This window comes from Podarcis pityusensis (assembly GCF_964106645.2).
Source record: "Podarcis pityusensis genome assembly, chromosome: 1".
NCBI classification, from domain to species: Eukaryota; Metazoa; Chordata; class Lepidosauria; order Squamata; family Lacertidae; genus Podarcis; species Podarcis pityusensis.
Genome location: NC_138028.1, coordinates 77,544,537 through 77,571,315, shown reverse-complemented (window position 1 = coordinate 77,571,315; position 26,779 = coordinate 77,544,537). Strand labels below are relative to the sequence as shown.

At 42.8% G+C, this 26,779-nt stretch overlaps 2 protein-coding genes across 9 annotated transcripts in view; one reads left to right on the top strand and one right to left on the bottom strand.

Moving 5' to 3' along the window:
• Positions 1-2,288: 2,288 nt before the first annotated feature.
• On the bottom strand, positions 2,289-11,574 carry POLR2L (RNA polymerase II, I and III subunit L). Of its 4 annotated transcripts, none has more exons than XM_081011705.1 (3): positions 11,393-11,574; positions 8,651-8,752; positions 2,289-2,730 (listed from the first exon to the last, which is right to left on the bottom strand). In XM_081011705.1, the coding sequence occupies exons 2-3, from the start codon at positions 8,743-8,745 to the stop codon at positions 2,622-2,624; spliced, it is 204 nt and encodes a 67-aa protein (XP_080867831.1). In that variant the 5' UTR covers positions 8,746-8,752; positions 11,393-11,574; the 3' UTR covers positions 2,289-2,621. The 4 variants fall into 4 exon arrangements, with proteins under 4 accessions (XP_080867831.1, XP_080867832.1, XP_080867830.1 ...); XM_081011706.1 differs by having other exon boundaries at positions 11,408-11,431; XM_081011704.1 differs by lacking the exon at positions 11,393-11,574 and adding an exon at positions 11,220-11,382.
• A 137-nt stretch (positions 11,575-11,711) lies between these two features.
• The window catches only part of TSPAN4 (tetraspanin 4), a 525,920-nt gene continuing 510,852 nt past the window's right edge, over positions 11,712-26,779 (top strand). The window contains exon 1 of one of the 5 annotated variants that reach the window (XM_081011602.1): positions 11,712-11,847. The gene's annotated coding sequence lies outside the window, so the exon portion shown is untranslated. Of the gene's footprint in view, positions 11,848-12,945; positions 13,035-26,779 lie in introns of those variants that run through there. The other 4 variants (XM_081011606.1, XM_081011608.1, XM_081011603.1 and 1 more) reach the window with 4 other exon arrangements.

Sequence of the window (26,779 nt, the reverse complement as noted above, 5' to 3'; positions counted from 1 at the left end):
CTCCAATTGCTTATGGCAATAACCAACCTTCACAAATACTCATATTCAATCCCACACCCTTTCTCCATGACTGGACTCTTCTTTCTCTCCCCCTTCCTCCTCTGTATTGCTAGAGCTTGCTTCCCACCTCACTGCAATTAGCTTGTTATCTCTTTTGCCCACCCTTCGAAATCCTACTCATCAGCCTAGGGACAAAATGGGTCTGGTAGCCATGACAATAGTTTGCAGTTGCACCAATGGTGCCCTCTTGTGTTGTGTATCTGCATAGGCATGATACCAACCATCTTGGGAAGGTTCAAGCTCTTACTCAGTGGTGGCAAAATTACGAGCGACATAGAACTGGGCTGTAAAATGATCAAGGATAAAACCGGCACATCTGCTAGAGTCAGATAATGCAGGGGTGAAACTCATATAAAAGCTTCTTGCTTCATCTGACCCGGCACCCAGACGCTAACACAACCTTGTTCCCTAAAGACACAACTTTGGATGGGTAACTTATGCACTCCAGAACCATGTAGCCTAAAACAGAATGTTGTTTTTCCAGGCATTTTCCTAGATAATGTGGCAGGCGTACAAAACATAAGCTCTCCAACCAACTGTGAAACACAAATGCCAGAATTAATCACTTAATGCCCTTTGCATTAGGATAAAGTATGTGGTTTAAAATACAACAGAGCACTTTTAAATGAGGAACTGCTGAATGCTGGGGGAAAAAGAAGAGCAATCTCCTGCATCCCAGTAATAAATGAAAAAGGAAGCTTAACTTGTAAAGATTCACAGAACTGATGAGAATAATAATGGCTAGGAGCTTAATAATGTTCCCAGATCTGAGGGGTTTCCAAAAAGGGAAAGCAAATTAATAAAACTCAATTAAAGCAGTCTTGGCAAAAGTGGACCTCTATAAGGAAGACGCTGTGCACAGCTAGCTGTCTCAGTAACTAAATAAATATCCATAGTTTGTCTTCTCTACAGTGCTCCTTAACCCCATGTGTAAAAAATTCACTTATTTACTAGGGACCAAACCATGCATGTGGAGAAACAGCAAAATTCTGTCAAAACTTTTTGGGCACCAAGCCCAAGGACTATTCTGCAGCATTCATTCATTCATTCATTCATTCATTCATTCATTTATTTTATTTTATTTATACTCACCTTTGTTCTTCAGAAAAACTGTAAGCAGCATACATGGGATTGGATTGGGTGGTGGTCTCCCATTCACACACTACCCAGACTTCATCAACATTTCTGTATTGGCGGGACTCTTAATTTCTAGGACTCCAGTGTGCTTTATAGATGCATTTTCTTTCTCAAGCATGCAGGTTGCTTTTATTATTAAATGAAAGACAATGAAAAACAAATGGGTATGCAAAATCTCAGAACAATCTGCACCAGTAATTTCTGAGATGCGTGTGGAAAAGCAGGCCTACTTTCCTGTAACTGTAGTATTTTTTTTTAAATGAAACTAAGGAGACTTTATCAATGGCTTTAGGAGATAGCCTGGCACTGATATGAAGGCAAGATTTCAAATTTACAGTGTTTGTGCAATGGTGGTGAGGTTACAAACTTTGCATCTTGCTAAATAAAAGGAAAGCAAAGTTCCTTTCCTCTGTTTTAACAGCTGTGTCAAAGAGATGATCAGCATCCAAGTATTTATTTTCCAACTTTATGTGCCTAATGAACAGCTGGCTCTGCACTGATTATGGAACATACAAAACAGGTAGAAGCAAAACCTTTTATTTTGCACAGACAAGAAAACAGGCCTTTCACCTGCCCTGTATTACTGATTCTGCTCACCTCCTCTTTAACTGGAGCTTACACCACAGTTCTGGAAAATGGACTGCCAGTTTTGCAATGTGACATGCGAGAGAAATGGAAGAAAGAAGATTGTGCCAGCAATATACACTGGTAGCTTAGAAGATGTTCCCTCAGTCTGAATGCAAGAGATTGAGTTTGATGGATAATGCCCCCCCCCTTAAACCCACAGGCTGGCTTTTCTAAGCAAACAAAATCCATCCTCCATTTTTATTACTTTTTCATATCACAAGTCATGGTACTTGTCACTCAACTGGATCTCACGTCTTTAAGATAACTTCATATAATGTAATAGTGTGGATCAACACCAGAGAGGTTATTTCCACCCCACCCCTAAAATGATAGGAAGTCCAGGAGTGAACAAGTGAAATAGGTTAGCATGCAGTCAGTTCTCTTTAGTTTCTTGTATGAGAGTCTTGATAGAGTAAGAGGAGCACCACAGGATGAGATGAAGGACAATCCTTACAAAATCACAATGTGGCTATAACGACAACCTTTATTAAAACTGTTGCCAGTAGCACAAAGTACAGTTTTTAAAAAAATCACAATTCTCCACAACCCATGAGATTCTGATGAACTTCCATCCCTGTTTTAATTAAATCTACAGTCCCCAACTGTGTGTAAGTGGATTTCATCTTTCAGTAATTTCTTTTCAAGAGGTTAGTGGCTAGAGCCTATAGCATGCCCAGAGAGTGAAATCCTTCACTGGACATGATGATCTGCATTTGTAACCCCCTGCAGCTTAGTTTGAGGAGTTCTAGCAGCACGCTGGTCCATATGTATGTAGTATAATACATCCTTTCTGCTATTTATTTCTCCAGAGGGGCATAATTCAGGAGCTTCTCAATCAGATCCACGTGGGCAAGCAGCATTCGCCGACAGCAATATCTCTTCAGACCCAGAGCATCCAAAGCATCACTAAGAACAAACAAAAAGCAGGTGTGTTTGAAAGAAAAGCAGCATGCTGAAACCTGATCCCAGCCAAATAAAGGGAAAAGCCTTGTCCATGAGATAGAAGAGGAACTATAGGGTGGCAGGCACAGTGATAATAAAACATTTTTTAAAAAACTAAAACAATTTCAAAATATTCTAAAAATATTAAAATATAGTCCATAGAAGCAAGATGATTGACTGTGGTAGGGGGCTGAACCCCCACTCCCCAAGGATCAGACGAATAGGATTGCTATTTATTTTTCATTTCATAACATTTATATACGGCTTGATTTTAGAAAATGCTATCCTCAGAGCCATTTACAAGACTGCTGCTGTACTCAAGTTACTGTTCTCTAAGTTTCACTTTGATAATCTGCTAGTTTTTAGTTTTTTAATTCATTATGACTATAAACACATTTTAACAATACTGAATGTGACAGGCTTAACTTTATTATTTGCCCATTAAAGAAGCAGATGTAAAAGTGTGCCTGAAAAGTACACAACTTCCATCATAGCCAGCCTGCCTGCCTTGAGTTTCTCTTTAAGAACAGTTATTGGATCCCTAAGATGAAATCTCAGCCATCTGTCTCTTAATTAAGGTCTACCTAGCCACAGACTTTCCCCCCTTATGTTCCAAGAAAACAAAAAGCCTGGAGGGTAGGCGGGAAACCCACAAGCTTGTATGTCTGTGGACTAGTTTATGTTAGTCTTGTAACAAAGCATCAAATGCACAGAACACCGTTTCTGCCGGTATTGGGCTCCTGAAGGAGTTTCGTTCTCCCAAAGACATATAAACAAACCATTACCTGAAAACACATCTAGTATTAGCTTACTTTTACACCATGCCTGTGCTTTGCGATTCACTGTGCTCCCCATCACAAACACTTCTGGCTTCTAGCAATCTACAGGAGCCCTTTCTAACTTTCCTCTCTCCCATCCATACAATAAGTGCTGTTTTCACCACAAACCCAGGATGAGTGAATATGCATAGTAGGGGAAGCAGGATTACAGCAGATGGTCCACCCTGATCTAAGTATTATTTGTCGTCGTTACTACTACTACTACTACTACTACTTTTTATGAATCACCTTATACCCAAATGTCTCCTTCAGCAAAGAAGTTAGCAAACACCGGAAGGCTTTGGAAGCACTCTCAAACAACAGATGTCCATTTTGACATATTCTGTAGGTCCAATATAAAGTCTTCCTACACACATGTATTTCGAACGCTGCAGTAGCAGCAGGACTGGAGGAACAAAAGCAGTTTGGTAAAAGGCCATGAAGTAGGCATGGCTAGTCTAAGTCAGGCTATTGGTCCTCCTAGCCTAGTACTGGGAGCCATCTTTAACCTGGCATCATATGACATTCACAATTATTTGCAGCTACAAAGAAAGAATTGGGATCACTCCCAATTTTTAATCTCAAGCACTTTAAATACACACACACACACACACACACACACACACACACACACACACACCGGGGGTGGTGGTTCCTTTTTCTGCAGCTAGGCAGGGCAACAAAGGTGCCAAATTCAAGAAGTACCAAATTGAAGCAGAGGCTGGAAAGGAAGAATTGGCTAGAAACTTACAGTTCACTCCCAGTTCTACCTCTGGAATTTGGCTCTGTACCTTCACCAATCATGATGGACAGGTGAATGTGTGCCCCCTGCATCACCTTACCAGCCAAATGGGGAGGTCTGGCAGGATTAGTATGCCGGTGGGCCAGAGGTTTCCCTATGCTGCTCTAATGAATGTGATAAATGATCAGTGAGGGGACAGTAGGTTTGGTGACTGTTTTAGACAGGTTCTTTCTTATTAGTGGCCAGTTAACTCCAAGTTCAGGCTTTGCTATCTATCCTCTACCTTAAAAGATACAGCTTCTCTGGTGTCTAACCTGACCTTTTACGTCAGCATTTGTTTCTGTTCCATTGGGGCTTTCAATGGAGACTGATGAGCTAAGATTAGCAATGGCTGGGCAGTTGACCCTCTGATGTAGCAACACATTCAAAAAGAAGTTGAGTTTTTCCAAGTGTTATTAATGTACATTTTGACATGTAATAAAGTAATAAATTTCCCATTTAAGAATTTTGCTCATGATTTATGCTAGGGTGGTGGTATGGGCAAACCAAGTTCTCATTCCCATTATGGGCCTACTAGAGTAATTAACATTCAGTTTGAGATGTGAGGTGCTCACCGATCAAGTAGGTAGAAGTCATAAAATAGAAGCAGAAAGCTGATGAGCATAATAAGACAGTGCCTCTTGAACTTAAGAGGCCTCCAGCACACACACTAGATTTCCACATAGGATAAAATCTTCAGTACAGTGTATGACCTCAGAAGTTATTCAAATAATGGTAACAACATAAATCACCCTGTCAAATATTTTAATAGAGGCTCAATTAGTTTCATATTTATTTTATTTTTAGCACTTAGGCTGCAATCCTAAACAGTGGGGTTTACTTCCAAGTAGACACACATAAGATTGTGCTGTTAACCTTCCCAAAATTGCAGAAACGTTTGGCACTACAAAATACTTAAAATAAGCCCCCACACCTTGATTGTTATCAACCCATGGTGTAGTTTTTAAAACTCTGAATGTGGAATATTTTTAGCTAAACTAATCAGCAGAACTGAATAGATTTTTGAATATTTTTACCACCTCCAATATTCTAAATAACTGTCTGAAGAAACTCAATGTAAGAGAAAAACAGCATTTCCAAATTCTGCAAAATCTCTGCATCCTCAGACAAGTAAATTATTCCCTTTAGCTGACCCATTTTTTGCTACAAGAAATGATTTTAATAATATCTGACATATAGATCTGCCCTCAAAATTGTGAGCAGGCACTGAGCTAACAGACAGCTTTGCTGCAAGAGAGAAACTCAAATATGTATTGTCTACCCACTTGGTCAATGTAAAATCATACAATAAATTGCAAGAGAATCTGATTTATGCCCAAGGCATAATTCAGGCGCATTTATCATGCAAATATTGTACTAAAGTACTACTTAATCTCAAATTCTAGATCCATAAATTCCAATTCTGTATTTGCAAGGGAAAATCAATTGCTAGCAGAATGGCTATGATTAACTACAACCAGAAACAATGCTGCAAAGGTAAGAAAAATGATGGATACAGCAACAACGAAGAATTATATATGAGACTTCTCTAGACACTAGCTAGTCAAGAAAGAAAGCCTTTCTTCATCTTTTCCTTCTATATGTTTTTGATTTTATATTATCTAGATGTTTAATTCATATTTGGAAAATAGTGTTACACAGGTCTCAGAAGCTGAATTATGTAGCACCCATAAGTGAAGCATGTACTAGCATTTTTCTTAAAACACATGAGCTCTTAAAACAAGGTTAATAGGTAGAAATCTGCCACAGCACTTGATACTTTTTGATTTTTAAAAATCAAGCAAGTGTTCCTTATGCTTTTCTATATAATTCATGCATTTGAAACTACCATGTTGAAAGAAAGGCTCTGAATGAGCTGGAACCACTGTTCAGATAACATATTACATGTGTTATACTCTATTTTTAGCAGCATCAGCGACACAGTAGAAATAAAGAAGCTTCTTCGTTCTAGTATACAAAACATCTTTTCATATCATCAAATTTAAACCAAGTGTTCATATCATGCAGCTCACAGAAACCTGTGCACCTTTTAAGAGCTAATTGGTATTCTAAAAAATCAGATACTATTTAAAATGCCCTAAAATAGAATTTCAGTTCCTTTTAAAAGTGTCTAACTCCTGTAACCACAGGGGGGAAAGAAGCGTGACAGCAGAAAGTTTAGGTACTTTCTAAGATTAGCCTTTAATTAATTATAGGATCTTAGATGTTCTAAGTTCTCAAGAGTTCTGAGGACTCAGCAAGACAATGGGACCTGTCATTTCATACTACTCAAGAGAAACAGAATTGTTTTCTGAAAAATGGAACCATGGCTACAATCCTATATGTACCTGGGAATAGGCCTATGGAACTACGGAAGCAAGGCTAGGACCATACTGTTAACAGAAATGCAAGAAAGTTATGTTTGTGCGAAACATTACACTGAAATACAGTGGTACCTCAGGTTACAGACGCTTCAGGTTACAGACTCTGCTAACCCAGAAATAGTACCTTGGGTTAAGAACTTTGCTTCAGGATGAGAACAGAAATCGCAGCACGGCGGCACAGCAGTAGCGGGAGGCCCCATTAGCTAAAGTGGTACCTCAGGTTAAGAACGGACCTCCAGAACGAATTAAGTTCTTAGCCCGAGGCACCACTGTACAAAAGATGGGCAACACTATCTTCTGTTCATTGATTTGTTTGCCATGTCAGATGGTAATGCTTAATCAGAGCACTAGAGGATGCTTGAATATAAATGCTGAAATAGTGTCAGTTCTTGCAGCTCTACCTGTGTGGGAGAGATTGAAATGCTCCAATTGTGTTCGACATTCACTTCTCACTTTGTCAGTAAGTTTTATATTTGAAATGCTCCAATTGTGTTCAACATTCACTTCTCACTTTGTCAGTAAGTTTTATATGTGGGAAAGTGCTTTCACTTAAAGTTCAGCAATGTAAGACTGAGGTCAACCAAATGATTTTTTCTAAATCAGCCTAAGAACTTTCACTTGAATTTCTGTTTCCCCGAAAATAAGACAGTGTCTTATATTAATTTTTGCTCCCAAAGATGCGCTAGGTCTTATTTTCAGGGAATGTCTTATTTTTCCATGAAGAAGAATACAGTACACATTTATTGTTGAAAAAAAAAAAAAGGAAATTTATTACCTGCATATGGTACAAAGCCTTACAGTAGCTTTGGGGGCCTTATATTCCGGGGTGGCCTTATTATTGGGGAGGCCTTATATTCGGGGGAGGCCTTATATTACAGCAAGAGGCAAAACTGGAAGTAGGTCTTATTTTCGGGGGATGTCTTACTTTCGGGGAAGCAGTGTAGTTAGGCAAAGGAAATTCAAGTTTATACAATCCAACTTAAATATGCAAATCAAGCATGTTTATGGAAGTTTTTCCAATTTTCATAATTCATTTCAAGTGCAGCAAGGGATTCGTTTAATCAGAGTACAGTGGTACCTCGCAAGACGAATGCCTCGCAAGACAAAAAACTCGCTAGACGAAAGGTTTTTTTGTTTTTTGAGCTGCTTCGCAAGACGATTTTCCCTATGGGCTTGCTTCGCAAGACGGAAACGTCTTGCAAGTTTGTTTCCTTTTTCTTAACACCGTTAATACAGTTGCGACTTGACTTCGAGAAGCAACTCATAGAACGCGGTGTGGTAGCCTTTTTTGAGGTTTTTAAAGACTTTGGTGATTTTTGAAGCTTTTCCAAAACTTTCCCGACACCGTGCTTCGCAAGACGAAAAAAATCGCAAGACGACAAAACTCGCGGAACGAATTAATTTCGTCTTGCGAGGCACCACTGTACAACCTTCTACACTGAGCCATATCTGAGAAAAAGCAAAGCAAAGGGGGGTTTAAAATGTCTCCAATGTTAGCTCCTCAGTACTGTAGCTACATTTCCCCCATAGAACTCTCAAAAGCCCCCTCAAGAAAATCAGGCAATCTCAATTATTTGTAGGTAACTTGCTTAGGCTGCAATTCTAAGTCCACTACCCTTGGAGTTAGCTCCACTGAATTCATTGGACTAAGTTTTGAGTAGACAGGACTAGGATTGCACTTTAAAATATCCCTGAGTTTATGCTTTCATTATTAATATGGTTCTATACTGATGAAATTATTATTTATAAAAATTGGACCTACACTTCATAAAACATGAGCACAGGATAAAGAGTGTTATACATACCTTTTTGTGAATGATCCCTAGACTACTACAAAATGTTAATAGATACTTTTCTCAAAACAGTTGTGAAAACACAAGAGTGTGAAGCAGAGTCCTTACCCTTCTGTATACTCAGCTTGCAGAAGACCAAGATATGCCTCCCATTTGTTTCCAACGATTTTGCCGCAAGTGAAGCATCTCACTGGTATGATCATTTTACACCTAGGGAAACATTAAAAACAGGAAATTTAAACAGTAAGCGCATGATTTGATGTATCTAAAACTAATACCAAGCAGTCTAACCAAGGCATTTAAACTGCATTAGTTCCAAAGGCAAAGGTAAGTGGGTGTGGACCTGGTCAGTGTCTGAAAGTAGGAGCACTGGAGCCCTCTTTCTGGTGTTCAGCCTGAACTGGTCAGGGCAAAAAGCGTGTACAGAGCAGAGGCATGCACACTGGCCCCACCCACATTGTCCCCACACAAGCTGGCTCTACTTCTTAACCTTCTTGTGTTGAGCTTCCTGAAGGGGCTTTAAAAGATTTTTCTTCCTGCTCAGTGTGGGAAGGCTGGGGTTTGAACCAACGAGCTGGGGATGTTGTGGGGCAGCACCAGCATGCATGCCCCAGGCTCCTTATACACTTTTTGTACTTGCATGCTTAGTCTGGACATCTGAAGCGGACTCCTGAGAGCCCTATGCAATCGGGACAAAGTGTGTATTCAACACAAATCTTAGTATAATTCTAAATATGTGCTCTTACATGTGCTAAGGCTGCAGTCCTATGCACACTTATCTGAAGTCTCATAACAAATAAAGTTATTTAATGTATGACTTGAATGTATTTAATTCCAAGAACCTTAATGGTTTTGAAGAAAACCAACACTGGCTATAGATGCTGGTTGGCAAAACCGACATCCTTTCTTCAAAATGTTGTCAGCGCTTTGACCTAAGTATATGTTTTCATTTCACCTTTGTATAAGACAGCAATTTTGATAGGAATTTCACTGAGTCTAGCTTAATCTGGGCTGGCTATGAATTAATATTTTTAAGTTTTATTGAAGCACAGTAACCATTACTGATAACTGAAAGTTACTGATTGCCATTAATAGTAATTATTTTTCAATAAACTAATAATTTGATAGCTCAACCAGTTCTCTTTTGCCTTTAAACTGAAGAGCATTATTCCAATAATTTAAGACCCATTTACCTCCAAGCAAAAAGGTGAATAAAGATTAAACTGCAGTTAACTGAAGAAGTGTGCATGCACATGAAAGCTTATATCAAGAACAAATTTAAAGGTAAAGGACCCCTGATAGTTAAGTCCAGTCACAAACGACTCTGGGATTGTGGCGCTCATCTCACTTTACTGGCCGAGGGAGCCGGTGTTTGTCCACAGACAGTTTTTCCAGGTCATGTGGCCAGCATGACTAAGCCACTTCTGGCGAAACCAGAGCAGCGCACAGAAATGCCGTTTACCTTCCTGCCGGAGCAGTACCTATTTATCTACTTGCACTTTTTGGCGTGCTTTCAAACTGCTAGGTTAGCAGGAGCTGGGACCGAGCAACGGGAGCTCACCCCGTCACGGGGATTCAAACAGCCAACCTTCCGACTGGCAAGCCCAAGACTCAGTGGTTTAGACCACAGCGCCACCCGCGTCCCCAAGAACAAATTTAGTTGGTATCTAAGGTACTACTGGACTTTTTATTTTATATATATATATATATATATATATATATATATATTTCTACTGCAGTTAACTGCTTTTTACAATGCAAAATAAATATTAGAGGCGCTCCTTATCCACCCCTTGGTTTGAGTCAGGTAGCATGCATGACTGGGTCCCTCCATGGGCATAGCCGGGGGGGGGCAGGGAGGGGCAGCTGCCCTTCCCAAATCAATAAAATTCAATAAAAATACATAGCAAACTGAGGTTCTGTCCCCCCAACAAAAGACCTCCCCCCCTTAACAAACATCCTGGCTATGTCCATGGGCCCCACCTATGCTAGAGTGCTGAGTTTGGATGCTGGAGGAACCAAGGAGCTTGCTGGGTGGCCACCAGCCAAATCAGCCTCTCAGCCAAGTGCCAACTTGCCTCATGGGATTATCGTGAAGATGAAATACTGCAACTCAAGCTGCAATCCTATGCACGGACACTTGGGTGCGAGTCTCACAGCAAGCGATGAGATTCAGAGGAAGAACTTTGTTTGGAATGTCACAACAAACGCAAGTAGGACTCTTGTGGCACCAGAAAGACAACCATATAACTTGTGGCATAAACTTTAGTGAACTAGTACGCACTTGGTAAGAATGAATGGTGGCTCCAAACGGCGAACTCAATATGTCACAATAAATGTGTTAAGTGTTCAAGGCACCACGAGGCTCTTGCTTGAAATCAACTCGTCATCCTCTTGTTCTCCTTGACTCTCCAAGTAAACATGGCCAAGCCCTCGCCCGCCCCAGATTTCGGCAATACTTTAAAGCTATATAAAGAGGGGCGCGTGGCTTCCGTCCTTGCCCACATCGGAGTGCCTGGCCGGGAGCGGTGGCCCCGAGCAAGATGTAAATATGGCGCTACAGAAACTGGAGGAAGGGGCAGAGGAGAAACCGCCCGCGTTCACAGAAACCGGTCTGAGCCTTCGGAAGCGATTTAATCCCGCTTCTCACTCTTTTCTCCTTCAGAATTAGCATTACCGTTATGTTAACAGTAGAAGCGGCGGCGGTGAAAGAGCAGGAAAGTCACGACTGCTACGAGATACCTTTCCTTCTCTTACTACGAGCGTTTCTGAAGAGGGGGGAGGACGGGGGAAAGGCGACAAAGGGAAACCCGAACTAAAGCAGGAGGCTCGGCGGACCAACGGACCTACCTAACGGACACTCGCCGCGTCCCGCGCGCACCGTTGCCGCCGTTTCCAGCTTTGCAAATCGCCACGCCCCCTCCTCGCCGGACGCTACTAATCCACGCAATGGGGGGGAGAACTGTTTTCACACTTCCGCAGCAGTACGCTACAGTGAGCACGTTAAGAGACAATCGCGGGAGATTTCCGCGCAGATCAGCACGCCCCGTGGAGGGCTGGAGACAGCGCCCTCTTCTTTTTCGCTCTATTATTAACCTGGCCCCTCTCCGAGGGTGCGGAATGGTACGGTCCGAGCGGTACGGCGTCGCGGTTGGCTCAAGAAAGTTGCGTTCGGCAAGGGCTTTCGCGTTTCTCGTGCGCGCTGAGTGGCAGCTGGGGCGTTCGGATTGCAGAGCGCTGAGTCTGGGCAGCGGGAGCAGCTTGAGCTCGCAGCTTCACTGGAGCAAGTGGCGGCGGAGCGTCAGGTACTCCTTTGCATTCGTGTTTCTTTTCGCGCTGTTCTGCAGGCACTTGTTGCTAGAGTTTTTTTTATTTCTTTCTCCAAGCGAGAGTTTTAGAAAAAGAAGGCTGATTTTTCTGTCTTCCGTACATTGAGTTGTGCTGTTGGCTGGAAAAGTGCAACTGGTGGTGTTGCAGTAGTTCAGCCCCGTCAAGTTTTTCCTTGCTGATGGGAGCTATAAAACGGGAAAAGATAAGGTGGGGAGAGGAAAACGGTGTTTCCCTCGGCTCCAAATCTAAATCAGTCTGCTGATGCCTTGCAGAGGAACACAGCTGCTCTGGTGTTATGCTACTTGTGGCGATTTCTTTTGCGCTGCCAAAACCCACTCAAGTTAGTGGGGATTTGCAGTATTGTGCTTGGGAGAAAATGCCTAGATGGCTATTTCCAAATGGTGATCGCAATCTCGGTGATGTTTCTACTGAAAGCACGAGAGAGAACTTTAAATGGAAACACGCTGTCAGAAAGGAGTTTTCGTTTATATATTTAAAAATCTTCATTTTGGAGAGCCTAGGAGAAATAGCAACAACCGCTCTTGGACATTCAATCCAGCCAGACTTTCCCTAATGCTGATGCCCCGGCGCTCGCTCTCTTTCGGAAATGAAAAAGCCCCCCCCCCCCCCCCGTCCCCAGCAAGGAGAGCATCTTTCTCCTTCCTCTCGGTTATTAACTTGATGGATCCGTGGGTCGCTAGTGTCACGCGAAAACTTGCCCAATATATATATATTATTAAAAAAATAATATGCGGGGAGTAGCCGCTCTCCAAACCTTTGGGAGGCGGGACCTACAACAGTCCTGTTTTTTTTCCCCGCTGGAAAACAAACCTCTCTGTGCGTCTCGCGCCCCAGTTCTTCGCACATCGGTAGCCCGATCCAGTGCACGTTTACTCTGAAGTAAATTCCAGATCACGGGTGACAGTGATAGGTTTACTTCCCTTTGAAAGTGCGTAGGCTTTGCAGCCTGAGCAAACCATATCAACGTTTAGGTTGCATGCCATAATCCCCCCCCTTCGCTCCCCCTCCGGCATTTCTAGGTAGTGGTATATGGTGGTCGGTAGAGCCACATCCTGGTACGCCGACAGTCCCATGCACACTTATTGGCGGGTGAACCCATGGAATTGAGCGGGACCTCATCCTCCGGAGTAAACAATTACAGGTTACTATTTACTATTTTTATTTGTATTTTGTGTGCCACCCTTCTCCAAGGAGCTCAGGGTGGGGTGGCGTATGCAGCTCTTATTTTCAAAACAGTCCCGCGAGGGAGATTTGGGGCTGAGAAATGTTGACTGACTCAAGGTCGCCCCTTGATGGGTGAGTGGAGAGGTGAGCTGGGGTCTCCTTGGAAAACCTCCTGAAAGGAGGACTATTTGCCATAGCGCAGATTTTTTGAGGGGTGGGCGGGCGGCAACATTTCATGCATATTTTACAGTGGGATTTCTTCCTCTGAGGGAGAAATAAATGTGAATGCAGTTGGAGTTAATAATGGGGCTTCTCTACACTATGGTTTGAGAAGTGTGGGCCTAGTACAACTTTTTATGCAGTCCTCTGGCTGAGGTGAATGGGTGTGGTCTGTTTGACTTTTCTAGAGTAACTTTGGCTTCTCTCCTGCCACTGGTGCCGAATTAAATTTTAGAGTCTCCTTTAAAAGGGTGAGATTTATTCACAACTGTATTTAAGAACAAACTGTTCCCGCTTCAGGGGGATTAGCATGTGGTGTTTGCAGGATTGTATCCAATGGCAACATTTTATTTGGGGAAAGAGTTATAAATCATGGGGGTGGGGAGTTTGAGGCAGAAGAGCAAATGAATAGGATACCAGAGTTTGCAAGCTGTAAGGCTCTGTGTCCTTCCACAAGCTATTGCTATGTCTTCAGGCAAAAGACCAAGAGAGATGCTATCAGATTTCTTGATCTCTCCCAGTTGTGTCTCTGAGTATGCTTGGCATTTGAATCGAGTGGGATTGTTATTATTATGGTCCTCATTCTGCAAATATTTATCCAACGCTGTGGGTCATGTAGATGTTTACTTCAGAGTAAGTTTCCTTGAACTCCCTGCAACTTACTTTTGAGCAAACACTTGGAAGATTGGGTTCTATCGCTTTCTTACTACAGACTTTCTTTGAGAGATGTGCCATTTCCTGAGACGAAAGGGAAGGTGGTGGTTGAGGTTTTTGGTGGGAAAATTGAATTGTGTCCTTGGAAGATTAAGTCTTACTGGGAGAAGTAGACCAAGGGAAAGCAATACATTCTGGCATCTGAGGCAGACCCTAAATTGACGCCTTCCTCCCTGCCAGGGAAGACTGGGTGAGGAAAGATCTACATCAGGAGCAAGGTGGGGAAAGGAAGTTCAACACCGGGATCTGCTGTCCAAGAGGATTCTGCCACCTGAGGCAGTTGTCTCACCTTGCCTCTAGGTTGGGCCGGCCCTGAGGGAACTATCCCTTATAGCAACAGTAGCTAACCTGTTGCTCTCCAGACATTGCTGGACTCCAACTCCTCTCAACCCTAGCTAGCATGGCCTCTATTTGGGGATGATGGGAGCTGTAGTTCAGCAACATCTGGAAGGCCACGTGTTAGCTACTCCTGCACTACCACCAGGAAGACACTATGGAGGCTTATGGGAATTGTATTGGATGGGGTGAGGGGCAAGAGTCAAGGTCTTTCACCTTAGGCTAGCTTGCTTAAGCTATAACTTTTACAGCTAATGGGGGGGGGGCAAGATCTGTATATTCCCCCACACCCCACCCAAAGTGCACTGGAGGCTATTCATTCAGCAGCAGGAGGAAAGAGTCTTCCAACATCACCACCTCACAAGGATGAGATTGTTTGTGTGAAGGGCTGGACCTTGAGGAGTGGGTGATTTTTCACATAAGACTTTGTATCCCATTGTTTTGCCCAGCCGAGCCCAGCCTGCTTTCCAGTGGACATGAATATATACTGGTGATGCTTGGGGAATCAAAGTATGTGCTGACTATGTGCCATTTCGCATTACTGCGGACATAATTTCCTGGGACCTCCATTTGGCCTCTGTGGAAAACAGGATGCTGGACAGGACTTTGCTCTGTTTCACCAGTGTTGTTCTTATTTTCTTGTCTGTCACAGCAAAAAAAAAAAGTCTTGTGGCACCTTAAAAGACTCAATAAATTTATTATGGGTGACATAAGCTTTGGTGGACAAGTTTGATGCATAACAAGTTATCCTCAGTTGGCAGATTTGGGTATAGGTCAGGCATGGGGCACTTGTGGCTATCCAGATGTTGTGGGATTCCATCTCCCATCAGCCCCAGCCAGGAATGATAGGAGTTATAATCCAGCAACATCTGGAGGGCCGCACATGCCCCATCCCTGGTACAGAGGAAAACAAACAAGTAAGACTGTGACAATCCTTTATATACAAACTCCTCCTTTCACTTCTAATAACTATGTAGCCAAAAATGGCATAATCCGCACCAAAAGACATTGGCAGGTTTTGGGGAACTCTAAGAGTTGCAGAAGTACAATTAAAAAAACCCTAAAAGTGTGAGGAGAGGGAGAGGACATGCCCTAGTGTGGACTGAGCATGCTTAGTGGCCAGAGAACACGGAGTGTCTTTTGGGGGAAAGAAAATGTGGTGGGTTGGAATGGAGTATTCAGACAGTCATTCTCCCCAGAATACTCTATTCCAGCCCACCCAGTTTTCTCCCCCCCCCAAACCCCCCCCCACTCTGTGTTCTCTGGCCCCTGAACATGCTCATTTCCCATTGGTGCATGTCTGCTTATGTCCTCCTCCCACCACACACATTTTTAGGATTTTTTGTATTTCTGCAACTTTGGGTGTGAATGGTGCCATTTTTTATTTTATTTTTTTGCTACATGATCATTCGTTGCTGTTACTGCGATTTACTCGATTGGGTAATTCTGGAGTTCCTGTGAATAACCAGCCTCCTACCTTAACTGCTCATCTTGTCGCTTTTAATCCAGTGGTGATATAGATAGGGAAAGGCCCTGACTCATTCCAAGTTCTTTCATTCATTTCTTCCGCCTTTGATTTATTTCTTTTCTCTCTGTGTGTGTGTAGTGGGAGGCAATCAAGTAAACATAATCTATGTAGTTTGCGGAGGCTGTAGATCAGAGGGAGAGAAGCCAATATTTTGCTGAGAGACCAGCTGCCTTTGGCCTTCCTTCAACGGTCACTTAGCAGCAGCAGCAGTAGTAGCCATTCCTTCAGGCTACCTGAACTGTTTTTTCCCCAGCTGGTCCTCATAAGAACTGTAACTTTAAGAATTGGTATATGAGCTTGCTTGATACCTCCCTTTCTATCCCTTTCCCTTTCTGAGTGATATATTTTAGATTTAGATTGTAAGCAGCTCTGGGCGCAAGTCTGAAGGGGCAGGGTAGAAATGCTTTAAATAAATGAAAGGCCTGCAAATAACCAGGAAAAATGTGTCTCACCTCCCCCCCTTTCCCCTCTTTCTTTCTGGGTCTTTACATCTCTAAGTCTGTTATTTTAAGTTGGACATTGATGAAGTTGGACACTGACTGTGCATCATGGACCTTTTAAAACTTACTGAAGTTGGATTGAAACTAGGGTGATTGTTTGTCCTACATTACTGAGACAGTTCTTGTGTTTGAAGGGCTGTTTGGTCCAAGTTCCATTTAAAGATTAAGAACCTTAAGAAAGGAGAGCAAGGGGGCCATTGAAATTGCCCAGCAGTGGTTAGCACCTGGACAGCACAGGTCACCTGGTGAGATGTGTTGTTTCTCTATGTAGTTTCCCCCCTCTAAATTTGCATCTATGCATAGTCATTAGTCTGCACATTTTAAGCAAATTGTGCCATCTTGTCTCTTTTGGGAATGCATTTCCTCTCTTTTGGTGATATATGACTTCCTGAAGCTGGTGTTGCACATTAGAAATAAAGATGGAGTGATTCTCAAATTGGATCATACGCAGATTGCTGCATTCCCCCTAAGAATCAGTAATGCTATGTGGTCATTGATCAGGGTGTTGTTGTCCCATGTTTGTGGCTATCATGCACCATCGCTTTGTGCTTGGACAGTGGCTTGCTGTTGGATCAGATTCATTTATTATTGGCAAAGCCAATAATCTTTCAAGAAATCGAAGGAGAGCCAGCATTAAAGTGATAGCACGTAAAGTTCCAGGGTCCAATAGCTGTTTTTGTCATCCTGAGCAGAAGGAGTTAGGCACAATGCGTCTCTTTCAAAATGCAGATTCTCCAGTAATCCCTTATTCATGGGATAGCTGCAATGCTTATCTCAGCATGAAGTGTGCATTAGGAACAAACCAGGGGGAAAATAAGAGAAGTTAAATGAGAAATATGTGTGGGTACTACTGATGTTCAGTAGTTCACTAAAATTACCAGTGGGATAGGGACAAGAGAGTAAAGAAAGGCATAAAAAACCTAACTGTAGCTCCTCCTATGTTGGTCTGTTGCATTACTTAATTGCAGATTCATTAGAATCAGATTCATTTTGATTATGTGTGGTATTGCATTAAGAGTGCAATCCTATACACTTATGTAAGTGTGAATAGGATTGCAGCCTTGATGAACTATCAGTGGATTATATTTGCATGGATTTACTTCTAGGTGGACATCCAAAGATCTCCATATGGATTGTAAGTGGTCTGTCATTCTCAATTTGATGAAAGCTTTTCAACGTTGAAGCAATGTGACAAGCAAGTGACGGTTTAAAACACCGCATGAAGTGTTTTTAAAGCAAGGTTGGCCAGTAAGTCCCATGGGCTACATCTGGTCCGCGACTTAATTTTATTTCCCTTGACAAAATGTCCTATTGTGTTTTGGTGCAGATGTAGTACTGTAAAACACTTGCCAGTAGTTTTGCTCATAAAGAAGATTGTTTTCAGGGGTTGAGTGTGAGAGAGATTCCACACTTCCCCCTTGGATTTTAAGTGTAATGCCCCATAACTGTGGAACTCTTACTGCTAGATTGTGTTGACTGTGTTATAGATCCTGACTTCTCAACTTCTAACAGCAGAAATGAAGGCAGGGAAGCTTTTGCCAGCTGTTTCTCTTTGTGTCAGAGAAGTTTCACAGGGTAAATTTATGCATATTGGACTGCTGTTAGAAGCAGAGAAAAGGACCAGTAAGAAACAGAAGAAAACAAGCTGGCATCTGAATAGGAAAGGAGGTGGTGGGTTGTGCTGCAAAATTTGCTTCTATTATCTGGAGCGCTGCTGGGAGCGAGCAGCCCCCAAGAGTGCAGAAGTTGACTGGCCCTGGCCTGTTCTAAAGAAACACGCTTTGCAAGTGAAATTAACACATTTTAAAATGGGCACTGAAATTAGCTGCACATTAAACCTGAGTGCCTCCTTGAGGTCAGATCTTAACCATTATTCATGTTGTTGGTAAGTAATACACATACCCATTAACATTCAAGACTTGCGTGCACCACCAGGTCTTGATTCATTTCCTTGTGTCTAGTCGCTCTAGTTAATGTTGTGCTATTGTATTGATAAAAAGGTCTTGCAGTACCTAGGGCAAATGTCTGGAAATAAAGATTTCTCATCTTTCTTTCTTTTTTACTTTAGAAGTTGGAACAAGCAAGCCAAGAAAACCCCTTGCTGTGCACCATAGCAAAAGATTTGTCATGCTCCCGCAAAACACTTAGGCACAAACTACTCAACTTTCTATCCTACTTCCTGTGAGATGCAGAGAGAGGGCCCACATCGACTTCAAAGCCCCAATACACTGATGTGGCTGGATGTAAGCATGCAGAGCATCATCTCCAGTCCTAGGTGGCTGCTTCCATTGATTTTAATGGAACTTGTTTCCACATTAGTGTTAGTGTAACAAAACAGTAACATGGCCATGTTCTGCCCCAGCTGGTCTCCAGGATATAGGAGAGCAGTCAACAGTTGTAGTACCTCTTCGTTTACCAACTGATGTGGTAGAACCACATTCAGGCAAGCCCAGGTCAGAGCCTTGCCTAGAGTAGAGTGGAGCTGTTGTTTCAGAGGCCTTCTGAAGATTGGCTCAACCAGTCTTGCTGTTGGCCCCTCCATCTCCACTGAACTGTTTGCATCTTAAGGGCTGGTGCCTTGTTCTGCAGGCTCCTGTGGCCCTGGGAATAAGTCTTCTGAATCTCAAAGAGTTCTGCCAAGCCATGTGTTATAGGCTGGAAAGACCTGGTAGGAGAGATGTGGAGAGTCCTTGTTAGTGCCAGCACCAAGGTCAGCATGGTCAGATATCTGCTGAGAGCCTTCACCCTGGCAAGGGACCCACTGATAAGAGCCCCATGGCAGTGAGGAGGTAGACTCACAGAGAGTATCTTGCCCAAAGGCCTTGCAGAATGTGGATGCAATATAGCTTGTCATCTAGGTCATCCTGTGGTGGGGTGTCAGCATTTGGCTGAGGAAAGTAGAGAGCATACTTGCATAGATATTAATTGGATGAATATAGCTGAATGAGCAAAAACACAAAACTCAAATATAGATAGAGGGACGCGGGTGGCGCTGTGGTCTAAACCACTGAGCCTAGGACTTGCCGATCGGAAGGTCGCGGAACGTCGGCTCCCTCAGCCAGTAAAGTGAGATGAGTGCCTCAACCCCAGAGTTGTTCACGAGTGGACTTAACTGTCAGGGGTCCTTTACCTTTACCTAGATAGATAGATAGGTAGATAGATATAGATGTAGATATAGATACATATGGACTACTTGGGGTGGGGAGGAGGGGCAAGATGCAACTCAAATAAAAAGGGCAATAAATAAAGAAATAAAGCACAGGTGCAGAATTGATATTTTAATTCCCAGAATACAGCTCCCATCACCCTTTACGATTTGCTGTGTTGGCTGGGGGCTGGTGGGAACTATAGTCCAACAAAACATCTGAAGTGCACCACATTCCACATTGAAGATCTTGCTCTAACAGCTAACACCACACTGGCTTTTAGGATTGGAGTGTTTCCTTCAGTCCAGAAAACAAGAAGAATAAACCATCACTGGGCTAATCAGAGCAAAGGACTCCTGTCATGCACTTTTGACTGGTGGTGTTAAGAGGGAATTCAGCAGATGTTGCTCATTTTTCCTTTTCTCTTTTCTCTTTTCCTTTTCTTATACTGTATCTGTGCATGGTTAGATGCACCTGTTGAAATTCCTTAGCCATCTCCATCTTGCCCCTATACCCTTTTGATTTTCTAATAGTTCAGTGCAGTAGTTTATGGTCCTGGTGTAAAGTTGCATGTGCAACAGAGAACTAATAAGGCATGCTTTGAAAATGGAACTCTCTGGGACCATATTTCCCCATAGTGTTGTTAGCTAATTTTATTGAATTAGGCCATTCTTCATATTATGCGATTTCCATCGGCATCAGAAAATGAATGTGCTGCTTTGCCATCCTTATGGGTTAAGTTTGTTAGTATTGTATTACTTTTATTAAAGCGCTAGTTTGTCTAAAAATGGAATTTCCACTTCCCCTGACGTGAGAGTTGATAGAAGCCATTACTGCTCTGTGTATAAATAATTGTGCCTTAATGCACAGCTTATATTAATGCATTTTCCGTGACTGGGTTTTGAACACATGGATTATTGACCTGATGTGCAGAAACTCCAGCCTCAACTTGAACTGTGGCGAAATCCAAGCAGTGAGTTTTTGCGGCTGTTGAAACATGATTTTTATGACTTGGAGTGCTAATGAAGATACAATTTACTCCCCTTTGCTTACCCAAGGACAGTAATTCTCTACAGCTGTGAACAGAGGGAATTGAATTGGCACTGAGCACAGATGGAACTGCTGTGTACGGTCTTTGGAAACCAATGGGTTATTTTTCCTTCCTTAGCTGTTGAAGTTTTCACAAACTTAAATGTCATTCTGTAATCCTTTGTCAGGAGTGCAGTCGTCTTGAAGAAATTATGTTGTTTTGAAAGATTTTTTTTATTGAAGTGGGTGTAAAAAGGGAAATGTTGTTTAAAGCTGAAGACCTAAATGTTTTTGTTGAGAGATAAGTCCCACTGAGCATAGTGAGATCACTTCCAAGTAAACCCAAGGAGCATTTTGCTGTAAGGCTTTGTGCTCCCCACTTTCTGAGCTGTGAGAAGACTTAGAACAGTGTGATAGGGTCTACTTTCCTTTTGTATAACCAGAGCTTGGTGATGCAAATAAAGTCCTGCAGCAGACAGCATAACCTCTGACCCTGCATTAGATATTCATAGAAGGCTGCAGCATCCCAAGGTGCTTTACCTTCTCCTAACCCACAGCCCTTTCTTGCTCTGTCTCTGCTCAAATTCATACTGCAAAAACTCTTTCTAGCATCCTTCTCTGAAGCTGAACTGAATGGAAACTTGGAGTTGTTGGTTTGGAAGATGACGTTGTGCTGTGGTGCAACATGGGCTAGATGCTGCTGCATGATGCAAACACCAGTCCTGCCTATCTATTTTTCTCTCAAACTCTGGTGGGTATTACATTCCAACTCTAGAGTCCTAAAGGGGCATTTGGTACATTTAAGTTTTTGATCACCTATGAATTTTATCAAACAAACTCCTAACAGTATACTCATAGCTTTGTAATGCAGCAATGTAGGTTGTTATTTTATTAATTGCTTGTACTGTTATAGCCTGATGTTACTTTGGAAGAACTACTGGATTCAGCAGTTATTCTCACAAGTAAGTTATTTTCACAGGAAGAAGAAGGAAAGCAACCTCTCTACAAATGACTATTCTCATGTCAGGAAAGGGGCCAAGGCCATGAGAGTCTGATGAGCTTTTTTCCAGCTCGGATTGCTGGCAGCATGCGTGCTTTGTATGTACTTGGAGGCACACTTCCCACATGCCACCCAGCTGAGCAAGAGGCAGGTGTGCATGTTTCCCTGCCTTTTAGGTGGCAGGAGGAAGACAGGCCCAGGTGCTTGCTCACAGACAGACCCAGAGCTGGCCAGGGAAAGGGAGAAGCTGACCTTGCCCTTCTGGAGCACCAGACAGAGGGAGACAGTTTGAACCTCATTCCTAGCCAGGCACACTTGGTGGGCTTGTCTCTGTCTCTTCCTCATCTTTCCTTGGCTGTGCATCGGTGTTCTTGAAGTTGCTGGAGGATGGGTGGTGGTGGTGAATGGTTGGGACCTGCAAAGCTGTGAGAGCCGGAGAGAGCAGCCGTTGTGGCAGCAGGATATGCCTTGAGAAGCTGTGCCTTCTCCTCAGGGTTGAGGTGTCTCCTGGCCTGGCAGCAGCAACAGCTGTCCTGGGCAGCATCTCCTCTTTCTCACTCTCTCACCTCTTTCTCCTCTTTGCTCTCTCCCATGTTATGCCATCCAGGCTCAGGGCATGATGTTGTTTGCCACCCCCAACTTGCTTCCTGGGGGATATGCCACCGTTTACCCCCTAGATCTGGGATTGTTGCAAACCTGTAGTTCTCAAGGGTGTTCAACGATGACTTGCTGCTCAACGATCTCTTGCCTTAGATGTGATTGGTGTATGTTCAGGGAAACAGCAGGGTTGAGTGAGCCTGTGTTACATAAAATCCTTGATAAGTTGTTTTAACTGGAGGGTCTTTGACACATGCATGTTGTTTCCCTTGTAACACTAGCATAGGGCACTAACCATTCCCATATCTGCTGATTGTCCCCCTGCCAATGCCAGCCCACAACTTACCTTCATTCACTTTTAGCTTGCCTTCTGCTAGTTCTATAGTACCATTGATAATGAGCTGTAGAGGGTTCACACTTCCTCGACTTCTTAGCACTTTGATGAAGTGATAGTTCCTTGATCTTTGTGACCTTGGACTGTTCTTGGGGACTGCAAAATGTTTTCCTGTACTTGACATTCTCCAATGATTGTCAGAATATATTTTTCTGCTATGAATGGATGATACTCCTATGGATTAGATTGTTGAGCTGGAACAGACTGTTTGGTGTGTATTGTGTGGCAAAACTAATAGCTACGTTTGCTTGAAATCGATTGACTTGTGATCAGTTATTTGGAGTTGGAATTGTCTTGAAATGCTTGCTTTTGCATATAGCTCTTGTTACATTATGCAGAAGGATACACTACTTGGTTGGGCTGCTTCTTAGCCAAAGTTCAGCATGTAGGAAGTTCAATAGGTAGGAACCTGGAGTTCTTTTGTCTAATGAGATTGATACAACTCTTGTTTAACAAAGATTTTCTCATATGTTGAGCAACTCAAATATGTATTTTCATGAAGTTGTAGTCTCTAATTTAGCGCTCATCAATGTTCAAGACAATGATGACATCTTTGCTCTTGAGCTTAACCCAGTTAAGTGATTCAAGTGGCCAAATAACCTCTCAAATGATTTTATAAATTATCAGTTGAAGTGGGGCAAAGTGTGATGCATCTTTCTTCCTCAATCTTCTAATTTTCCCACCATCATGAAAAATGGAGTTTCTGTGTTCACACCTCACACTAAGCAAAAATTTTTTTGTAACCATGTTCAACAAACCATGAGTTATATCACAGGCAAGCTAACAAGCCATGGTGGGGGTCTTTCCTTCTTCTAAACCTTGGTTTATTTTCTCAGCTGTTCTTGCCTTCTTGAGTTTCTAGGGTGGGGTGTCCAAACAAAACATGGTTGTGCAATCCTGCTGGGTTCAGACATATTACCAAGCCATACTTAAAACAAAACGTATTTTGTAAGCCACTTGTATGTGAACAAGGAGCCCTCAAACATGCCCAAGTATCCTGGGATATATGGGCACATAACTCTGTTCACACAGAGCACTGTCCTTGCCTATTGTACCTTATTTCCACCTTGAGAGAACTGAGAATGCATTCTAGATCAGACCTGACACCAGTGGAGGCTGATCCATTTAGGCAAATGGTGTACACCTCAGCCAACCCCCACTTGTCTGCCTTAATATTTACAGCCATTCGGTGGAACTGCATGGTGTTGGCTTAAGCTCTACCTACCTAGAGCCTTTTGCTAGGATCCAAAAGTAACTGAATTCTGGGATTATGAAGTAGCCAGAGTGTACAGCTTTTTGCCATCAAGTTTGCTGGGGTGAGCGTCAACTGTGAAGGAAGTGGGCAAAACAGTGACCAGGAAGAGATGCCATACAGGACTTTATAAATCACGCTAGTAGCATAAATTGCTTGTACCTTTTCTATAAGTGTGATATTTGTGATTCCTTTAATGTGCAAAGAAGCTGGTACATCAGTTGATGTGGCACGGCTTGCACCCCTTCTTCATGGGCAGAAGATGCAGGAAAGATGCAGGGGAAATGGCCAATGCAGTTGAGTGTATAGGGGCTTTGTGGCTGCAAATGCATCCCTTTCCTATCATGTGCGCATGGTGTGGGAAGCTGTGGCCAATCTCCCCTCCCATCATGCCCAAAGCTGTCCCACAGCAGAACTGCCTTGGTGTGCATGCTCTCGCTCCTGCTAGTTAGGAAGAGTGGAATGTATTTTGTCTTTAGAGTATAGAACTAGGCATAGGTTTGTGTTTTTGTGCAACTGAGAATTTCTTACTTTTTCTTAATCTTGCCTGTCGACTATGGCTGAAAGTCAGCAGGGACTGCTGACCCTTGAATGATATAAGGAGAGAGAGAGGAAGAAGAGAAGCAGAAATGCACAATTCTACAGGAACTATTAAGCATGTGAAATAAAGCAGCAAAGATGATATTGAAAAAGAAAATAATTGTTAGAGTTGGTGCCTTCTTCTTTGTTGTTTGCTTTCTGGAACTTCAGTCGAGCATTGCAAACCTTTTGAGGCAGGCAGTGCATGCTTGGCTGTTTCAGGAAGGAAAGGGCCAAAATATAGATGTCTCTCTGACAGTGAATGGTGATTTTTTTTTACCTTCCAGTCTTCTCCCGGTCCCTGCTAGTCAGAGGCATAGCAGTTCAGACCAGCCTTTCCTAACCTGGGGCCCTTCTGCTCTTTTGGACCACAACTTCCATCAGCCCCAGCTGGTTGCAGTACAAAATATCGAAGGGGCACACCATGTTGGGGAAGGTTGGCCCAGACTGCTGTGCCTCTGGCTTCCCACTTAGTCAAGGAATGTACTGGGAGCTTTGCTTTTCATTGCCTATTACAGTGGTACCTTGGGTTACATACGCTTCAGGTTACAGACTCCGCTAACCCAGAAATAGTACCTCGGGTTAAGAACTTTGCTTCAGGATAAGAACAGAAATCATGCTCCAGTGGCGCGGTGGCAGCGGGAGGCCCCATTAGCTAAAGTGGTGCTTCAGGTTAAGAACAGTTTCAGGTTAAGAACAGACCTCCGGAATGAATTAAGTTCTTAACCTGAGGTACCACTGTAATATCTTCTGAATGGAAGAAAACCAGAACAAAAGAGTGGAAAGAAGAAGAAGTGGGTATAATCTGTATTAGCACACTAGTAAGTGCATTAAAAAAGATGCATAGAATTGTAGAGTTGGAAGGGACTCTGAGGGTCATCCAGTCCAAACCCTTGTGATGCAGTCTAACAACACAGGCATGCCTTTTCTACTACTTGTTCAAGAATCTAGAATCTAGCTTCAGGCTTGAGGTGGTCAATAATGTTTGGTTTCTAAAGGAGACTTTAATAGAGGCACTGTTACCTGTGGTGTGCACTGCTATCAAAATTCTTTGCTGGTTTTCATTCTGCTTTAAGAACTGCCTGGCTGGAGATGACAGTGGGATGATGATGATGATGATGATGGGCAGTTGGGTTCTACTATATCAGGTCTGCTAAAACTAATGGCCTAGATCTTGAGCTCTCATCAGTGAATCCAACAGGATGCTCCCTCTGGAGGAAGTGGGAGAAGCTGTTTTCACTGCCACCCCCTGCAACACTCTGTGCACCTGCTAATCTGCTCCAGAGAATTGAAAAACTTTCCAGAACAGTCTTGGGGTTAGGGGTTACAGGAATAATAATAATAATAATAATAATAATAATAATTCCTCCCTGCTCCCGCATGCCGAATTGCTCAGGATCCAAGCTATTCCGTCTCCCAAGTTCAGTGAAACAAATTTAGAACCGCCTGAAGCAGAACAAACGAAGAGGGAAGGACCCTTTAAGCCTGGCAATGTGGCTGGAGATGTCACAGTTCATATTTGCTAACTTCATATCCCTGATTTCATTAAGTTCAGTGCTTTACAGTTTGCTCTGGAAAAAAAAAGTCCCACCATATTAGGTAAGCTTGTTATGTTGGGTGCAATGAAGAACAGCTGTGGAATAAATGCATACATAATATCCATTGCCAATTTGGAAAGCGGCGCCAAGACCTTGACTCGTTTGAAAGGAGGAAAGGGGACTGTTAAGGCAGGTGGCAGGCTGTTTATTTTACACCTTGTTAATTGCTGACTGCTGATTTATATTTCAGTGGTAGGGCTTGATAAAAGGAGAAGAATCCTCTTTTATGTTCGCCAGTTTTGTTAGTGAGGCCCAGGAGAAACTTTTTGCACCTTTCTACTGAGCATGGTAAGTTTTTGGCACCATTAGATATCCTTAAGTTGGGGGATGGGAGGCATACAACAGCTAGCATGATATAAGCAAAGATGTTTCTTGGAAACTAACTGCAATTCTGAAACTGGCAAGCAAAATTTCCACAAATCTCTGTTCAGTGGCATTCAGGCATTGAGCTGGCATGTTGCTAATTTCCACCCTGAAGTTGGCTTTATGGTTTTGTTTTGTGTGGGCAAAAGACACACCGTTTCTTGTCTTTATTGCTTGTTTCCGGAGCTACAATCCCAGACTGAGCTGCTTTAAGCCATCTAGGCATGTCCCTGGTATACACAGCTAAGTGCGGCACACATCTGTTCCATGTGTTACATCTGTATTTTGTAGAATGCTTCCCAAAATCTCCAGTGCACTATGGTAAGCCAAGAATAAATAAATACTAAAGCAGCCTGCGCTACTAATCTGCATCCTTGTAATTGGGTGACCAGATGCAAAAGAGAGTGGTGCTTTGCACCTTTCCTCTGAATGCAACATTTCTCTTTGCTTTTTGTGAGTCCCATCTG

Excerpts from the sequence above, each read along its gene's own strand:
- POLR2L (XM_081011703.1), bottom strand. Across the intron at positions 2,731-8,650 it reads CAAGCTGAGTATACAGAAGG|TGATGCTTTGGATGCTCTGG; the intron begins GTAAGGACTCTG and ends GTTTGTTCTTAG.